We start from the raw sequence: 19,322 nt of genomic DNA, 5'->3' as shown, positions 1-19,322 counted from the left end.
AAGACCGGGGCCGGGAATCGAACCCAGAACCTTCTTGCTGCAAGGCAGCAGCTCTACCAACTGCACCACTGTGCAGCCCCCCTAAAATCATCAGCAAAGTAAATGTAAAATTCAGGTTTACACACTTTAACGTGAATTAGTGAGAACCAGTTCAGGGTTTCACTCAAATAATTGAATCAGATTCCAGATAATCCTGAGTTTAATTTGTAAAACTATTGAACTACATTTAAATTCCCAAGTGTCTCAGTTGATAATATATTAAAAACCTGTTTTAAAGCATCATCCAGCGCCAAACGTCAACATGTCTTTAACCTGCATTAAGATCTCTGCAGGTTTTTGATTTTAATGACTTTTGACAGAGAAACATTTCCAGCCGTGTGGAATAAAAGCAGAAACCATTCAGAAAATCAGATTTAGAGTCTTGGCATTGCTGAATATTTAAAGAATGAGCATCTGAAAATGGGATTTAATTTCTTCTTAATTTCTTCTTGCAGGATGTTAACCCAACTTTTTCCAGTTTGTTCATCTGGTTTATATTTAATTGTCTTAAATATAAATTAAAAGTTTACAGCATTGCTGTCCAAACTACATTTAGTCGTTCATTTATTGCTTTTAGGATAAAATCGGTTTTACAGTGAAGTATCGGCCGATCGCCAATCATCCCAAATGAAGAACATCAGAGCCGATATAATCTCTAATATCTGTACGTCTGCCTTCCTTCGCAGTGATGTAAAAAGTGATATAATTAAATTACCTAAGCACTAAACTTTCATACACTGCAAAAACACAAAATCTTACCAAGTTTTTTTAAAGCACTGCCAGATTTTTTACGTATAAGATGAGAAAATGATCTTATAAGTGAAAAAATGCCAGTAGAAGTTCCACTTTTAATCAGTATTGACCTAAACAAGCCCTTAAAACCTGAGGAAAAGTTAGTTGTGTTTTAGTTTTGTCTCATTTCAAGCGAGATAAAAATATTTTTACTAAAAACTAGACCAAAATACTTGGAAACATTTTGTGTTTTTGCATTGCAGAGACAAAAATCAAGGCAATAAATGCCTAAATAAAAACGGAGGGATCTGGTTCCAGTCTGTGATCTAATAACCGACCATATGTTGGAAAATATTGATGCAAATCTGGGTAAAATCTGATGCTCACACTGAAAAATGCTGCTTTGACAACTTTTCCTGCCAAGCAACATTTACAAGCCACAGCGTTGAGACGTGAAGCATCAGAGGAGGATTTAATTACGCCGTTAACCCTCCTGTTATGTTCGTTTCTGAGGTACAGCAATAATGTTCGTGGGTCAATTTGACCCGGGGAGAGTTTTATCATGCAATAGTGTCAGGAACCAAAAAATTCCTCCAAAACATTTTTTTATCTGATTATTAACTCTAATACTAACCATCTCAATCAAAATTTGTGCAATTATGTTTTTTATTTCTCAGAAATTAAGGATTAATGACGACAACTTACTCAATTACTCATTTGGACATAAAAAATGGGATTTACATTTTTTATGTCCACTGAATAAAACCTAGACACAAAAAAACAATAATTTCCTTGAAAGTGATCTTTGGTAAATTTTTTTAGATTACATTTAATTTTTTTTTCAAAGGGTGATCTTTATAATTGAACTTGAGACACACAAACTGTTCCGGGTCAAATTGACCCGCCAATTAAAATCAAGATAAATGAGTCATGCAGAGAGTATTTATGTTCCCCTCCACTTCTACTGAGTGTCACTCAGTGTGGGTGGAGTTTACCCACTCAGTGTGGGTGGAGTTTACCCACTCAGTGTGGGTGGAGTTTACCCACTCAGTGTGGGTGGAGTTTACCCACTCAGTGTGGGTGGAGTTTACCCACTCAGTGTGGGTGGAGTTTACCCACTCAGTGTGGGTGGAGTTTGTCCACAGGAACAGAAAAGGTTCCCGTCAAAAGTTGTATGAACACCTGGTTTCTCGCAGTTCATTGCGAAGTAAAGAGAGTAGGGAGAAAGTGGGTTTGTGTGTGTCTGTGTGTGTGTGTGTGTGTGGTGTTGTGTGTGTGTGTGTGTGTGGTGAAATAAGGTTCATAGCTGTAAGGAAACAAACAGAATTGGACATTTTTAATCTTTTTTTGCACTTTAACTTGACTGCGGGGTCAAATTGACCCGAACAGTATCGATGTAACAAGTAGACGCAGGGGGGGCTGCAAATGTGTAAAATGAATAAATTTTAAATTTATATGTAGAGTTCACCTATTAAGACAAATAGAAAAAGTTTCATGCAATAAAAATACTTGCAACTATTTTAAAAATATTTTTAAACTTTGAAACGGGTCAATTTGACCCGCAACATAACAGGAGGGTTAAGAGCCAACTATTGACTTTAACTCTTCACTCGATCGCTTCGTTGTTTAACCACCTCACAACTCTGAGGATCAGCATTAAAGTGGAAAAAACTGCAGCGAAGTTCCACTTTTCTGCAGGTTTTTTGCCAACAACCTTGAGTCGCCTGCGACCTTGCCTCGTCTCCGTCGCTCTCCTCCTTCGTGAGCCGTTTTCTACTGGCGTATCGGTAGATTTAGAGCAGAGGAACCAGCCGCTGGGCCTGTTTGGGATGTTTGATGGGCTGAGATTTAGCACCAGGCTCTGCAGGCGTCTCTGCTCCTCTACATGAAGACGTCCCATTTCCCACCTAATGCGTCTAATTCCAATCGCTCTGTGAAATTAAAACGCGGGTCCCTGATGGAAATCTGTCACTTTAAGCACCAGAGAGTCTCCACAAGTGAAGGATGTTGGAATGCCTTGTAACGCCGTTCAGATGGAAGTAGGAATGTTATTGAAAAGCACTTTTTCTGCCCTAAGTGGCAGATTGGAGCCGGAGAATGAGAAAAGCTACGTTTAGTATCGATTCTTCCTGAAATGACAGATGATTGACTGCAACACGCCGCAAAGGCTGAAACATGAATACATAATTTTCTCAGCGGACATTTGTCTCCGGCCCAGTTCCTCTATGACATTTAAATCCTGCTTCTCCTCAAAGAAATCGATAATTGCATTAAATGTGCACCTTTCCTCTACAACCTTTGTGGTCATTCAGAAAACATTTTTAACTTTTCGAGCCAAAACAAAAATGAAAGATTGGGGAAATGCCCAGTTTTAGATTGAATGCATTGATTATTTTTGTGCTGAATCCTGCAGGAAAACGACGTAAAAAGCCATCAGGTAATTACCTCTGCTTTTTCTTTTCGTCTTTCCCATGCAGTCATGGGTTCGGCGTGTTCATTTATCAGAACGGCTCATCCTTTTAAGTCCCACCTTCTGTTTTCTCATTTCTTTCCCCGTTCAGACTCTGCTTTCATTTCTTGTTCCTAAAGCCAGCCTGCAAACGTCTAGCAGGTCTGGTTTGAGCCGTCTGACGGGAAACAATGAGCTCCTCTGCTGCAAAACAAGCAGAAACACAGCAAGAAGAAGAGCTGCAGAGCTGTACATTTAAATGTTTGTCTTGGCCAACCTCCCTAATGAGGCCAGAGGTGGAGCATTAAATCAGATTAATAAGGAGAAACCATATGGTGTGTTCTTTCCAAACAGCCAAATATTGTAAGAAACGGCTAAATTAAGAACTCTGTTGGGACGTGAGGCGTGTTGCCAAGTAAAACAAATTGATTTGAGGTTTTAATTGGTTTGAATTCAAAGCGTAACCGTACAGAGCCCTGATAGCGCGGCGCTTCACTTTAACTGTGCATCAGGAAGAATTAAAACTCTTCCATTAAAGGAAAGCTGCTGAAATAATGCAGCCGCAATGTTTAGCTTCTGTAGTTACCAGTTCAGTCAGGAGAGCTGATTAGAAACATCTAATTAAGCTGCGAGTTTGTTTCTGTTGAATGGAAACCTACGATAACAGCGCCGTGTTTGTTTGCGGTCAGTAGAATAGAAAAGGATCTAATTTGTCCTAAAGTGTGAAAGTGGATAAGCAATCCGAGCGTTAGAAAATAAAACCTCGACAATAAACGAGAGTTCAAACTGGAAAGTGACCGAAGATATTCTGGAGACTCATATCTGCATATTTTAATACTTCAAATATCTCAATATGCTTAAATAAAGCAGGGCGTCAAACTCAGTTTTATTTTGGGCCAAATCAAAAATCTGAATGTTCTTAAAGGGCCGGTTGTGCCAGAATGTATAAAACTCATCCGTCTGTGAAAACATCGATAAGTTTCAGTTTGTTTCAGTGTTTAGCATCTTTTCATGCTGATCCAGGATTTCATGATTGTTTTGTGGTTTTCTGCAGTCAGAAAATCACAAAATGCCTCAGACTTGAAGTCTTGATGCTAATTTAAAGATATTTGTCAGGAATATTTACGAAATTTCTGCTCATGTGACTTTTTATTAACCCTTTCATGCATAGTGGTCACTCCAGTGGACAGTTATCTAAAAGCCATTTTCTTGTTATAAATGCACACAGACCACTGGAGTGGAGACTAAAGCCTCATAAAATGCACCATCAGCTACTGGCCATCGGCTGCAAACGCAAGAAATTATTTTTGTTAAATCCAATATGGCCGACAGACAAAAAAGCAACCAACCGACCCTTTAAAGCAACCAACCGACCCGGTCCCTCCTTTAAAACAACCAACCGACCCTTTAAAGCAACCAACCGACCCTTTAAAGCAACCAACCGACCCGGTCCCTCCTTTAAAACAACCAACCGACCCTTTAAAGCAACCAACCGACCCTTTAAAGCAACCAACCGACCCTTTAAAGCAACCAACCGACCCGGTCCCTCCTTTAAAACAACCAACCGACCCTTTAAAGCAACCAACCGCCCCGGTCCCTCCTTTAAAACAACCAACCGACCCTTTAAAACAACCAACCGACCCTTTAAAGCAACCAACCGCCCCGGTCCCTCCTTTAAAACAACCAACCAACCCTTTAAAGCAACCAACCGCCCCGGTCCCTCCTTTAAAACAACCAACCGACCCTTTAAAACAACCAACCGACCCTTTAAAGCAACCAACCGACCCGGTCCCTCCTTTAAAACAACCAACCAACCCTTTAAAGCAACCAACCGCCCCGGTCCCTCCTTTAAAACAACCAACCAACCCTTTAAAGCAACCAACCGCCCCTTTAAAGCAACCAACCGACCCTTTAAAGCAACCAACCGACCCGGTCCCTCCTTTAAAACAACCAACCGACCCTTTAAAACAACCAACCGACCCTTTAAAGCAACCAACCGCCCCGGTCCCTCCTTTAAAACAACCAACCAACCCTTTAAAGCAACCAACCGCCCCGGTCCCTCCTTTAAAACAACCAACCAACCCTTTAAAGCAACCAACCGCCCCGGTCCCTCCTTTAAAACAACCAACCGACCCTTTAAAGCAACCAACCGACCCGGTCCCTCCTTTAAAACAACCAACCGACCCTTTAAAACAACCAACCGACCCTTTAAAGCAACCAACCGCCCCGGTCCCTCCTTTAAAACAACCAACCGACCCTTTAAAACAACCAACCGACCCTTTAAAGCAACCAACCGACCCGGTCCCTCCTTTAAAACAACCAACCAACCCTTTAAAGCAACCAACCGCCCCGGTCCCTCCTTTAAAACAACCAACCGACCCTTTAAAGCAACCAACCGACCCTTTAAAGCAACCAACCGACCCTTTAAAGCAACCAACCGACCCGGTCCCTCCTTTAAAACAACCAACCGACCCTTTAAAACAACCAACCGACCCTTTAAAGCAACCAACCGCCCCGGTCCCTCCTTTAAAACAACCAACCAACCCTTTAAAGCAACCAACCGCCCCGGTCCCTCCTTTAAAACAACCAACCAACCCTTTAAAGCAACCAACCGCCCCGGTCCCTCCTTTAAAACAACCAACCGACCCTTTAAAACAACCAACCGACCCTTTAAAGCAACCAACCGACCCGGTCCCTCCTTTAAAACAACCAACCAACCCTTTAAAGCAACCAACCGACCCGGTCCCTCCTTTAAAACAACCAACCGACCCTTTAAAGCAACCAACCGACCCTTTAAAGCAACCAACCGACCCTTTAAAGCAACCAACCGACCCGGTCCCTCCTTTAAAGCAACCAACCGACCCTTTAAAGCAACCAACCGACCCTTTAAAACAACCAACCGACCCTTTAAAACAACCAACCGACCCTTTAAAACAACCAACCGACCCTTTAAAACAACCAACCGACCCTTTAAAACAACCAACCGACCCTTTAAAACAACCAACCGACCCTTTAAAACAACCAACCGACCCTTTAAAACAACCAACCGACCCTTTAAAACAACCAACCGACCCTTTAAAACAACCAACCGACCCTTTAAAGCAACCAACCGACCCTTTAAAGCAACCAACCGACCCGGTCCCTCCTTTAAAGCAACCAACCGACCCGGTCCCTCCTTTAAAGCAACCAACCGACCCTTTAAAGCAACCAACCGACCCTTTAAAACAACCAACCGACCCTTTAAAACAACCAACCGACCCTTTAAAACAACCAACCGACCCTTTAAAACAACCAACCGACCCTTTAAAACAACCAACCGACCCGGTCCCTCCTTCGACTGTAGACGACTCTGGCAGGTAAAGAAAATATTGTGGTATCAGATAATCCCAAAAGAACAAAACTACTGATGTATTTTTCAAATAACATCTTCGTATTTGGAGAATATTACAATTGATCATCTAATAAAATAATAAAAAAAATACATTTTTCTACTTTTTTTTTATGCCTTAAGAAAATAAAAGAAATTTGAATAAAATCCTGACACAAAGGATTATAATCCATGCATGAAAGGGTTAATCGCCACATCTACAACTTGACATCAAGCCAGGGAGGCAGCAGTCACTTAAACCTAATAATTTTGGCCAATTTTGAAGAAAATTTGCAGAAAAATCATAAAGAAATGTTGATTTTATGTAAATTTTGCAGATTTGTGAAAAACTAGAACTTATTGATGTTAGAGTCTGGAGGGCCACATAAACAGTTCTGATGGGCCATATTTGGCCCCCGGGCCTTGAGTTTGACACGTGCATTAATATGGATGAGAATTTAAAAAACCAACTTGGTTTAATTTGGTTCCAATCGCTGCATTTCCATTGACCATAAAATGAAACAAATTGGAATTACAAAAATAAATTAGTTCTATGGAAACAGAAACTTCCCAAAACTTTTCTGGGATTCATTCAAAGTGATGAATCCACAGCTGGCCTGTGAAATCTGCCTTAGTTCCCAAAAACCACAGAAGTTGAAAGTATGAGGATCTCACGTCATGAGATATAAATAATAATCTCATGTATGCGATTTCTAATGTATTATTGTGTTTACAGACTTATTTACGTGTGATTTGTCTTATTTAATATAAACACTGCAAATAGAAAGTTGTTTTTTTTTAGAAATTATTTGGTGCACATTTGAAATGAAATATAAAATGTTTGTATTGTACCTGCCGTCTTTAAAGGACAACATTATATAAAATCAACATTTTTGAGCTTTACATCATGTAATAATATGTTTATGATCAAAACGTTGCTTTGATTCTTTCATTCACATTTCAGAAATCCTTGAATTTCTCGCCTGTTTCCATACAGCTCCTCTAGACTAGCGGCAGCAGCAGTTAGCAAACACCTGGTGGAAATGCAGGTCATTTTGATCAGGTTTCTCAGTCCAATCCTCTGAAAAACATTTGTAGCGGCTAGCTGCCGCTGTAGACTAGCGGCAGCTAGCTGTAGACTAGCTGCTGTTAGTCTACAGCTCCTCTAGACTAGCAGCAGCAGCAGTTAGCAAGCACCTGGTGGAAATGCAGGTCATTTTGATCAGGTTTCTCAGTCCAATCCTCTGAAAAACATTTGTAAATGGCTTTATATTAAAATGTTGTATTAACTTCTTGAAAGGGGAGTGTTGGAAAGAGCAGAAGCTTCTTAAAGGGACAGAAACCCAATTTCAAGTTGTTGATTTTTCTTTTTTTGAAAGTCACATTTTTTCTAACAACTTGATTTTTCTATAAAATGACACCATGTGTCTGGAAAATACATAAAACTTCCTGATTCACAAAGAGCAGATTTGTGACTCTGGATCTCTGCAGCTCCTCCAGAGTTGCCTGACCTGTTGGCGGCCATGTTTGTTTCTGCCGTAGCATTGTAGCCGAGTCAGATTCATCAGCTTTCAGTCTTTCTCACTCCTTCTTAAATCATTTTTGAAAGCTGAACTTTGTGTTTTATTATTCAGTTGAGCTACAAATAAAACCGTTTCATCTGACTGGCTTTTATTGTCTGAAGCGACTCGGTGGTTTGTGACTTTGTTTTATTTTAAAAACATTTTTCACGCTCGTACGGCGGCTGCTGGTTTTCACCCACTTTCTCTCCTCTTTCTGTCTCCGCTGCTGGACTTTGTTGGGTTATTGCCGAGCTGCCAGAATGACAAATCAACCCTCAGCAAACAGAGTTTGTTTTTTTTCCCCTTCTTGGACCGCCATACGTGAAATTATTCTGCTTGGCCCTGTCTGGGAAATAGGATCCAAGTCAACAGAGGAGCAGGAGATAACTGAGAGGCATTTCTTCTTCTTCTTCTTGTTCTTCTTCTTTTCTTCTTCTGTTCTTGTTCTTGTTCTTCTTGTTCTTGTTCTTCTTCTTGTTCTTGTTCTTCTTCTTTTCTTCTTCTGTTCTTCTTCTTGTTCTTGTTCTTCTTCTTCTTGTTCTTGTTCTTCTTCTTCTTGTTCTTGTTCTTGTTCTTCTTCTTCTTCTTGTTCTTGTTCTTCTTCTTTTCTTCTTCTTGTTCTTCTTGTTCTTGTTCTTGTTCTTGTTCTTGTTCTTCTTCTTCTTCTTGTTCTTCTTCTCACCCTTTATGTATAAATGTTCTGAACTCTGCAGAAACACATTTTTGTTTAGTTTCTAGTGCAAAATAATTAATTTGAAATGAGACAAAACTGGCTTACAAGTAACTTTTCAGACAACTCTGAGATTATTTCACTAATCACAAGTTTCTGATTACTCCTTCAACATGTGGATTACTAATTACTTAAAGTAACTAAGTTAGATTACAAGTTACTTTTAATTAAACACCTGAATATCAAAATACCACCAAGCTCTGCCAATACTTAGTTTATTGTTTTAATAGTAACATCAACAATAATGACATTTAAAGTTGACCTGAAAACACATTAAGCAAATTAAGCTTCAGTTTATATAGTTTCATTTTGGGCCAAATCAAAAATCTGATGTTCTTAAAGGGACGGTTGTGCCAGAATGTATTGATAAAAAACCCATTAAATATCAATAAATCGCTCTTTGTTTCTGAATTCAATAAGTGTTCCTTTAAATTAAATAATATTGAACATTTTAGTCCATCCAGAATCAAAATTACAGATTTTGCTGTGCTAATTTAGGATTAATTGTATTTTTGATGTATGATGTTAAATGTGACTTTTTATCAATCGTTGTATTGATCACAGACTATAACGTGACATCAAGCCACTTAAACCCAATGATTTTGGTCATTTTTGAGAAAAATTTGCAGTAAAAATCAGAAAGAAACGTACATCTGTTGATTTTTTTGTAAATTTTGAGGATTTGTGAAAAACTGGAGGGATTTATCGATGTAATTTGGAGTCTGGAGGGCCTCATAAAAACCTGCAGCGGGCCACATTTGGCCCCTGAGCCTTGAGTTTGACACACGTACTTAATATAAAAAGTGACTTTCTTGACTTCACTAAACAAAAACATTTTTTGAATCAATTTTAAGGAATTATTGACGTAAAACGAGCTCATATCAGTAATTAGTAAGACGTCTTACTGGAAACTGGACTAAATTCAGTGTCTGCGCTGGAAGCTGCAGCTTTTGCTCCTCTGCTTCTTGCGCCGCCTCTTTAAATTTCCCGTGGACTTAATCTCGCCCATTTCGAATGCGATTTTGACTCAATTTTCCTCGCCTCACGTCGCCTTGCAGAGGGATTCTGCACCGTAAAGCTGGAGGATGCGTAAAATATTGTGACTTGAAACTTTTTACTACATGCATTTTGTCATTTTTGTAATATTTCTCCTTGGGAATGCTATGAACGCGAGCCGGGGAGAGAGAAAACAACCCCCAGCCCCCATTAGAGGACAGATGGGGGTGTCGATCAAACCCGAGGTGTTGCAGTCGGATTGGTGCCGAGGCGAGTTGGTGGTTTGCAGCAGCAAAGTGACAGCACCTATTAATTTGTCCATTTAATTTTAACTCCAACAGCGTCAGGCTCCAACACCTTCAATCTCCCCCCGTCATTCACAACAAGCCCCCCGGCCGGCAGCCACACACACACACACACACACACACACATTCACTAAAAGGCTTTTAATCTAAAGCTGAAACGTATTCTGCTGCTTCCCTGAAAAACGTGGGGCTTTTAAATCAATCAGACGCTCCACTTTTTAAAACTGCTGCTGCGACATCTCGCCGCGGCTCGGGAGCAGATGTCAGGGTGTGTAAAACCGCTGCAGTTGCAAATTGGGTTCTCTGGCGGCCGAGCACACCCCAGCATCCCGAGTAATGGCCGGATTGATCGGGCCTCTGCGGAGCCGCCGATTGAAGCCGGAGCTTTATGACGCTCGCCTCGGCCGGAGATGGACTGCAGCAGAGAGGGGTCGCGGCGCCGCGATAGAAATTCATAAGTTCTGGCTCTTCCTCGCCCTCGCCGCGACCTTTGCCCCCGCTGCGATGCCCGAGCCCGTCGCAGCTTCAATAGAGGGATTTACTTCTAACGTGGCAAGGTCAAACTTCTTCTCTGGATTTCAGCTGCAGCCGTTTTCTCTGCTTTAACAGTCCAGAACTATTGACACGTCAGTAAATGTTCATAAAAGATTTAATATATTCATCTTTTATCGCAGGAGCTATAATGTCTTACAGGGAAATAAAGATAAAATCCAACCTGTAGTCTGAGTTCTTAGCCAAACACATGAAGAAATAAGAGGCCTAACATAGATTCCTGATTAAAACATTAGTTTTGTTGTTTCTAAATGATTACAATCTTGCTTTCTTTGCATTTTTTGAGCTCTGAAAGCGCCACATCCGTTTCGTTATTTTCACTATTTTTCATTTTCTGCACATAAATCCTAAATCTTTGCTTGGAATATCTGGGACATGTTGTCAGTAGTTCTTAGAATAAAAGAACAATGTTCATTTTACTCAAACATTTACCTATAAAGAGTAAAATCAGAGAAACAGCCCATTTTAATTGGTCTCTTCATCTTTTCCAGAGCTGTTTATACTGAGAATATTTCATTATTCTTAGTATTTGTGTTCGTTTGTTTGGCTCTGTGCTCAAATTTCAGGTCGTTTTCTTCTTAAACTCAGATTTATTGCAATTATTGACTAAAAAATGTAGTAATTTATACTTTAAGGATCTTCTAGGAATGCCTATAGTGGAGGAAAATGTCTTAGCACAGAAGCTAATGCCTTTAGCCTCCTTTGTCTCAGCCAATCAGAGTCCAGAAAAATAAATGGCTGCCGTGCGATTGGAGCAGAAATATTTAAAAATATATCTTTTTAGGGTTATTTGATCAAATACAAAAGTTTGTTTTTGTTAATTAGCCAGGCTTTATTAGCTTCGTTTTTAAAATCATTGTAAATAGAATCAGAAAAAAGCAGCTGCTTTTCACTCAAAAACAGACTCGGTTACATTTATTCACTAAATATTCCACCTTTTAAAGCTGCTGTAAAAAACAAACGATGTTTTTTACACGTGTTAAAACTGTCACCATGTCATGATTACATGAGACGGCAAAAACAACCAATCAGAGCCAAGGAGGCGGCCAATTAATTCCTCTTAATGTGCTAATGTTAGCAAAACAGCTTACCATTCCATTGGCTATGCTAACTAGCCTTAGCATTCATAGCTGTAATGTAGCAGAGAGGAAGAGGAAGGGAGTGAGCATGTACGCAAGGATGATTGACAGCGCTAAGACCCTCCTCCAGAGGAGCTTGATTTTTATAAAAGTTGCTGCTGCTTTAAGGGAACCGTCACACACATTGTTGTCTTTTTAAATCATTTTTAACGTGTTGCTGTTTCACCCGTCTGTCTGGTTTCCTGGTTGCTGGGACGACGGTGGTTTGGATTAATTGCCCCCCGGTGGAAACGTCCTGCCAGTGGCTGCGTTTAATATTAGTTATGTTTCAAAGCGTTCTGGACTGTGGCAGCGCTGCGCTGCTTCTGTAGCGCCTCGGTTTTTATGGAGGAGGAATGGATTTCGGGAGCGCGGCTCTCCTGAGACGTGTTGCAGGATAAGTGCAGCTCTGGACGAAATGAGAGGCGATCCATCATAAGCCGGCCTGACAGCCCGGGACGCACAGGCGCATCGAAACTCAGCCCTCCTGATAGAGGCGTCTGATTGCTCTTTTAAGGCTTTAATTTCTGTGGAGCTGCTTGTTGTTAGCAGTGGGAGAAAAGCAGGATGATGATTCCTGATGATGGATGGGTTTAGGGTGATGAGCGTCTGTCTGTGAGGCCTGCTGGTGAAGGAGGGCGTTAGAGCGTCAGGCAGGGGCGTTAGACCGTCAGGCCGGGGCGTTAGAGCGTCAGGCCGGGGCGTTAGGCCAGCGTCAGGCCGGGGCGTTAGAGCGTCAGGCCGGGTATTAGAGCGTCAGGCCGGGTATTAGAGCGTCAGGCCGGGTATTAGAGCGTCAGGCCAGAGCGTCAGGCCGGGGCATTAGAGCGTCAGGCCGGGTATTAGAGCGTCAGGCAGGGGCGTTAGAGCGTCAGGCAGGGGCGTTAGAGCGTCAGGCCGGGTATTAGAGCGTCAGGCCGGGGCGTTAGAGCGTCAGGCAGGGGTATTAGAGCGTCAGGCAGGGGCGTTAGAGCGTCAGGCCGGGGCTTTAGAGCGTCAGGCCGGGGCATTAGAGCGTCAGGCCGGGTATTAGAGCGTCAGGCCGGGGCATTAGAGCGTCAGACCGGGTATTAGAGCGTCAGGCCGGGTATTAGAGCGTCAGGCCGGGGCGTTAGAGCGTCAGGCAGGGGTATTAGAGCGTCAGGCAGGGGCGTTAGAGCGTCAGGCCGGGTATTAGAGCGTCAGGCCGGGGCATTAGAGCGTCAGGCCGGGGTATTAGAGCGTCAGGCCGGGGCATTAGAGCGTCAGACCGGGTATTAGAGCGTCAGGCCGGGTATTAGAGCGTCAGGCCGGGGCGTTAGGGCGTCAGGCCGGGTATTAGAGCGTCAGGCCGGGGCGTTAGAGCGTCAGGCCGGGTATTAGAGCGTCAGGCCGGGGCGTTAGAGCGTCAGGCCGGGTATTAGAGCGTCAGGCCGGGTATTAGAGCGTCAGGCCGGGGCGTTAGAGCGTCAGGCCGGGGCTTTAGAGCGTCAGGCCGGGGCGTTAGAGCGTCAGGCCGGGGCGTTAGAGCGTCAGGCCGGGGCGTTAGAGCGTCAGGCCGGGGCGTTAGAGCGTCAGGCCGGGGCTTTAGAGCGTCAGGCCGGGGCGTTAGAGCGTCAGGCCGGGTATTAGAGCGTCAGGCCGGGGCGTTAGAGCGTCAGGCCGGGTATTAGAGCGTCAGGCCGGGTATTAGAGCGTCAGGCCGGGTATTAGAGCGTCAGGCCAGAGCGTCAGGCCGGGGCATTAGAGCGTCAGGCCGGGTATTAGAGCGTCAGGCCGGGTATTAGAGCGTCAGGCCGGGTATTAGAGCGTCAGGTCAGAGCGTCAGGCCGGGGCATTAGAGCGTCAGGCCGGGTATTAGAGCGTCGGGCGGGGTATTAGAGCGTCAGGCCGGGTATTAGAGCGTCAGGCCGGGGCATTAGAGCGTCAGGCCGGGTATTAGAGCGTCAGGCAGGGGGGCGTTAGAGCGTCAGGCCGGGTATTAGAGCGTCAGGCCGGGGCGTTAGAGCGTCAGGCAGGGGTATTAGAGCGTCAGGCAGGGGTGTTAGAGCGTCAGGCCGGGGCGTTAGAGCGTCAGGCCGGGGTATTAGAGCGTCAGGCCGGGGCATTAGAGCGTCAGGCCGGGGTATTAGAGCGTCAGGCCGGGGCATTAGAGCGTCAGCCCGGGTATTAGAGCGTCAGGCCGGGTATTAGAGCGTCAGGCCGGGACGTTAGAGCGTCAGGCAGGGGTATTAGAGCCTCAGGCAGGGGCGTTAGAGCGTCAGGCCGGGTATTAGAGCGTCAGGCCGGGGCATTAGAGCGTCAGGCCGGGGTATTAGAGCGTCAGGCCGGGGCATTAGAGCGTCAGCCGGGTATTAGAGCGTCAGGCCGGGTATTAGAGCGTCAGGCCGGGCGTTAGAGCGTCAGGCCGGGTATTAGAGCGTCAGGCGGGGGCGTTAGAGCGTCAGGCGGGGTATTAGAGCGTCAGGCCGGGGCGTTAGAGCGTCAGGACGGGGCTATTAGAGCGTCAGGCCGGGTATTAGAGCGTCAGGCCGGGGTTAGAGCGTCAGGCCGGGGCGTTAGAGCGTCAGGCCGGGGCGTTAGAGCGTCAGGCCGGGGCGTTAGAGCGTCAGGCCGGGGCGTTAGAGCGTCAGGCCGGGGCGTTAGAGCGTCAGGCCGGGGCGTTAGAGCGTCAGGCCGGGGCGTTAGAGCGTCAGGCCGGGGCGTTAGAGCGTCAGGCCGGGGCGTTAGAGCGTCAGGCCGGGGCGTTAGAGCGTCAGGCCGGGGCGTTAGAGCGTCAGGCCGGGTATTAGAGCGTCAGGCCGGGTATTAGAGCGTCAGGCCGGGTATTAGAGCGTCAGGCCGGGTATTAGAGCGTCAGGCCGGGGCGTTAGAGCGTCAGGCAGGGGCGTTAGAGCGTCAGGCCGGGTATTAGAGCGTCAGGCCGGGTATTAGAGCGTCAGGCCGGGTATTAGAGCGTCAGGCCGGGTTAGAGCGTCAGGCGGGGCGTTAGAGCGTCAGGCCGGGTATTAGAGCGTCAGGCCGGGTATTAGAGCGTCAGGCCGGGTATTAGAGCGTCAGGCCGGGGCGTTAGAGCGTCAGGCCGGGGCGTTGGAGCGTCAGGCCGGGGCTTTAGAGCGTCAGGCCGGGGCTTAGGGCGTCAGGCCGGGGCGTTAGAGCGTCAGGCCGGGTATTAGAGCGTCAGGCAGGGGCGTTAGAGCGTCAGGCCGGGTATTAGAGCGTCAGGCCGGGTATTAGAGCGTCAGGCCGGGGCGTTAGAGCGTCAGGCCGGGTATTAGAGCGTCAGGCCGGGGCGTTAGAGCGTCAGGCCGGGTATTAGAGCGTCAGGCCGGGGATTAGAGCGTCAGGCCGGGTATTAGAGCGGCAGGCCAGGGTATTAGAGCGTCAGGCCGGGGCTTTAGAGCGTCAGGCCGGGGTATTAGAGCGTCAGGCCGGGTATTAGAGCGTCAGGCCGGGTATTAGAGCGTCAGGCCGGGGTTTAGAGCGTCAGGCCGGGGCTTTAGAGCGTCAGGCCGGGGCTTTAGAGCGTCAGGCCGGGGCTTTAGAGCGTCAGGCCGGGGCTTTAGAGCGTCAGGCCGGGGCTTTAGAGCGTCAGGCCGGGTATTAGAGCGTCAGGCCGGGTATTAGAGCGTCAGGCCGGGTATTAGGGCGTCAGGCGGGGCTTTAGAGCGAGCCGCTCTGCCCCCTGCTGCCCTGACGCAGCAGCTTTCATCCACACATGAACCAGTGATCTGGAAATCCAAGAATTACACAATTAACAACTAAATTCCTCGTTTTCTGCAACATTTTCTCCTTTTTTTAGACGTTAAAATGACAATTTTTTTTGACAAAATTAGTTTTACTTTAGTAACGTTATTATGAAGTATCTCTATTCTTGATTAAACTTTCATTTTCTTCCCACAGAATGAAAAACAAACATGTTTTAACCCAAAACTCACCAGAATCAGACACAAACCTGCAGGTTTTATTAGTTTTTCATTGAGAGAAACTGATTTGGAAACTGATTTATTATTTTTTCTGTCTTTAATTATATTAATTTCTGCCATCTGTTGTAATTTTTAAACATTAAATGATCTTTTTACCTTATACTTTTTTACTCGAGTCATCTACTTTTTACTTTTACTTTAGTAAAAGTATGTTAAAGTACCTTTACTTGAATGAGAAACACATAAATGTGTGTTTTTCTTTTAGATTGTGACAAATGGATGTTTAATGTTCCTGTTTTCTTTACTGAAACAACCAAAAGTCAGCAAAAATAAACATTTTAAACCTTTTTTTTGTGACATGTGGTCTTAAAAAATGCATTTCCTGGTGAGGAATAAGTTTTTCATCCACGTTTTTCTCACCAAAATTACTAAAATCAAACTGAGGTGGATCATATCAGGTGTTCAGTATTACAACAACGTAGCAATTCAACATTTATAAAGGATTATCTAAACAGAAACAGCATTTAAAGCCATTACTCTTAAATTTACCAATCACGGAATGTCACCAAAATTTAAATTAAAAGTAAAAATAACATTCAGCTGTTTTTAGATAATTCATGGATCAGTCGGAGACGGTAGTTCCTCTCGTTCTGCATCTGATTCCAGCCAGAAAGAGCCGAATCCTTTTTCCCCGACTCGGCGCGAGTCTCTGGCTTCGTCAGGAGGAAGAGCAGCTTTTATGGATAATGTAAGACTTTAAAGAGGCCGTTAAAGCGAGCGGGAACGCTGCCACGTCTGTCTGAGGCGAGCAGAAAGGAACCCGAGTCTGGAAAAGCATTAAAAGAAGTAGATTTCAGCATTCTGTCTTTATTGAAACCTTAAAATGGAGGATATGACAGAAAGTTCATCCTGAAAACAAACCGCAAGATGCTAAAAGAAGTCTCCATAAATGCTACAATTTAAATTGTTTCCTTTTATTTTTTTGCTTTACTTACTCTTCTTTTTCTTCCATTTTTTCTGCACAAGTTTAACAAGCAGATAACACTTTTTTTTTTTACTTCTTTTACTTTTCTTTTAACTGCTAAGTCACTTTATCTTCCAGAAGTTGAATAAACTGAGATTTTACATAAATATCTGAGTATTTCCTATAACAAAACTAATCATTTAAATGGGGCCTGTAACATTTTGAAGTCTGTTGATGGATGTCAAGTTGACTTGGTTTGGATGGATGGACTGATCATTTATTTTGACTGATGGATGATCAATTCCTCACAACAGACATGAATAGTAGCTTCATTTCTTCCTCTTTCTGAATTTTTATGGTTTCATACTCAAAGCCTGGCCACATATATCAACAATAGCATCTTTAAAATATAAAATATAATCAATTTAACGTAGATTATGATCATTAATTTGTCTTTCTGAGTCGGATTGACCTTGTTTTTGTTGCTCCCTTTGTGAATAACCCGCGGCAGTTCGCTGTTTCAGCCACAAGGGGGCACTGTTGCTCTCCCAACCGCTCCTCCACTGACCCAAATGGAAGCGAAAAAGAGAAGAAACTAATGGAGACGTGTTAACTCCTCAAAGTGCGCAGTCACGATAAGTTTGGCGTGTAAACCTTTCCAGTATAAAGTGTGAAGGTTGTGTCCCTGGAGGTCACTTCCCCTCAACCACAGCGCAGGAGGACGAAGAAGAGGTTTTCTCTTCTGATCGGGATTTTCTTTCCCACATGCTGAAATTCTCATCGCTTGTATTTTATGTTTTTATCTTTAAAGTGTTAGACAGACAGCGTCTCCACCAGGAAGCATGGAGGTGCGTGTTTTGACTCCTTAAAATCCCGGAATCTCATCATTTCTTTCTCCTCCAGCCTGCAGAAGTAGAGCAGCTCCACTTCCCCAACTTTTCTTTTCCCCCCTCCTCCCGTTTGAGCTGCAAACTGTCCGACATGGCGTCTCTGTACCAGAGATTCAGCGGTCAGATCAACACCAACAGAACCTTCCCGGACCCCCCGGAGGCGAGCCGCCTCCTGGGGCAGGCCGGCGACCCGGCGGAGAGCCAGCGAGCCCGGCTGCAGCCGCAGCGCCGCCGCCGCCGCTGCGAGGACCAGGACGTAAGAAACTCCCCCCGCGTTTCTTTACGTTTCCATCCGGTTCAGGGTTTGATGTGTCTGATCTTCATCGTGACGTTTAAAGGTGAAGTTGTCAAACTGCGGTGCGTCATCGCTTCAATTGGCGGGATTATCTGTCAGTGCGTGACGCGTCGGTTACGTCTCGATGCTCGGTGGTCGCTTCATGAAGCTTTTTATTGGTAAAATTTATGATTATATACGTGTTAAAATCCGAGTCCGTTTCAGGAATGGGGGTAAAAATCCGGATGAATCCAAACAGTTTAATCTGCTGATGACCCAGTTTTTATCCCCATGTGTGCCAAAAATAACAAATATTAAATGTTTTAGCTCATGTAAGTGTTTTTCAGAGTTTTTCTAAAAACAGGAAATGTTGCAGGAGAGAGTAATAGGCGATGTCCACGGGACTGACCAGGGACACGATGACCCTTCACCTTAAAACAACATGAAGTTCAATAAATGTGATGCAACTTAATGATTTTAGTTGTTTTAAAGATTTTACAGATTCTGTTAATTACAATAATGACAAAAAATATTACTAAATAACCTAGTTTTTGTCACTCTTTCCCTCTGTTCATGCCTCCTACTTCTACGGTAATCCAATCTTGTCAAATGTTTAACATTTAAAAACAGCTTTTATGCCTTTATAAATCAACTGAACACTGCGAATACAGATCTTGTTTTCATTGAACCGATTAGCTTGAAAACGTAACATCGCCATCCGTTTCTGTTTTAGCCGTTTGATTTGACCTGAATATTTCTCAGACGTTTCATGCTGAAACCCAAACATGAGCTGCTGGTGCCGGCGGCCAGAGATGCTTTGCTCCAAAGCCGCGTTGAAGGGAGCAGAAGGTAAAACACTGGTTGAGGTGCGCATGAATTTAACATGAGGTTGATTTATTGACCGGCGGTCTCGCCTTTGTGTTTGTTGGTGCAGAGAACTTCAACATGATCTGAGATCAATACAAACCGAGATGTATAATCCATGCGGGTCAGCTTAGAAGTGTGATTTGGAGCTGGGTGGTGCTGCAGTAGAAAGTGTTTTTTTTGAAGATGCCTGTTTGTGCAGGGCTGATCACAGGATGGATTCGTGATGCTAAGATCCAGTGGTGAGTTTGTTTGTGGTTCAGAGGGGCTTTAATCAATGAGCTTTGCATGCACACGTCTGTGATCCGGGTCAGAGCTTCGGCTTCTTCCCACTGTTTAGGCCTTAATGAGGCTGGACCCCGGTGACACCGTGCTGCGTGAATGAGAACCCACTGGGATAAAGAGCCCGTCTCCGGAGTGGGTCAAAAGGGATTCTGCACTTGGTTTCTCATCGTTTTTGATCAGCTGCTAAAGGTCACTGAGAGGTCAGAACGAGACGGAGCAGAGGAGCAGGTTCCAGTTCTGGATTGTTTTACTGAAGCATCCAGAGCTGCTCTGCTGGGTGAGGTTTAGAC

General features: G+C 44.4%; 1 protein-coding gene across 4 annotated transcripts in view; it reads left to right on the top strand.

Moving 5' to 3' along the window:
* The window catches only part of dpp6a (dipeptidyl-peptidase 6a), a 310,510-nt gene that overhangs the window by 89,551 nt on the left and 201,637 nt on the right, over nt 1-19,322 (top strand). Inside the window, exon 1 of one of the 4 annotated variants that reach the window (XM_017301887.2) lies at nt 17,561-17,865. The exons of the other annotated variants lie outside the window; for them this stretch is intronic. Coding sequence (XP_017157376.1) covers nt 17,701-17,865 — 165 coding nt within the window. The 5' untranslated portion in view covers nt 17,561-17,700. Of the gene's footprint in view, nt 1-17,560; nt 17,866-19,322 lie in introns of those variants that run through there. 4 annotated transcript variants of the gene reach the window in all.

Source organism: Poecilia reticulata, chromosome 20 (assembly GCF_904066995.2).
Source record: "Poecilia reticulata chromosome 20, P_reticulata-male-v2, whole genome shotgun sequence".
Taxonomy (NCBI): Eukaryota; Metazoa; Chordata; class Actinopteri; order Cyprinodontiformes; family Poeciliidae; genus Poecilia; species Poecilia reticulata.
Note: the sequence above shows the minus strand (reverse complement) of the source record. Positions and strands in the feature narration are given on the sequence as shown.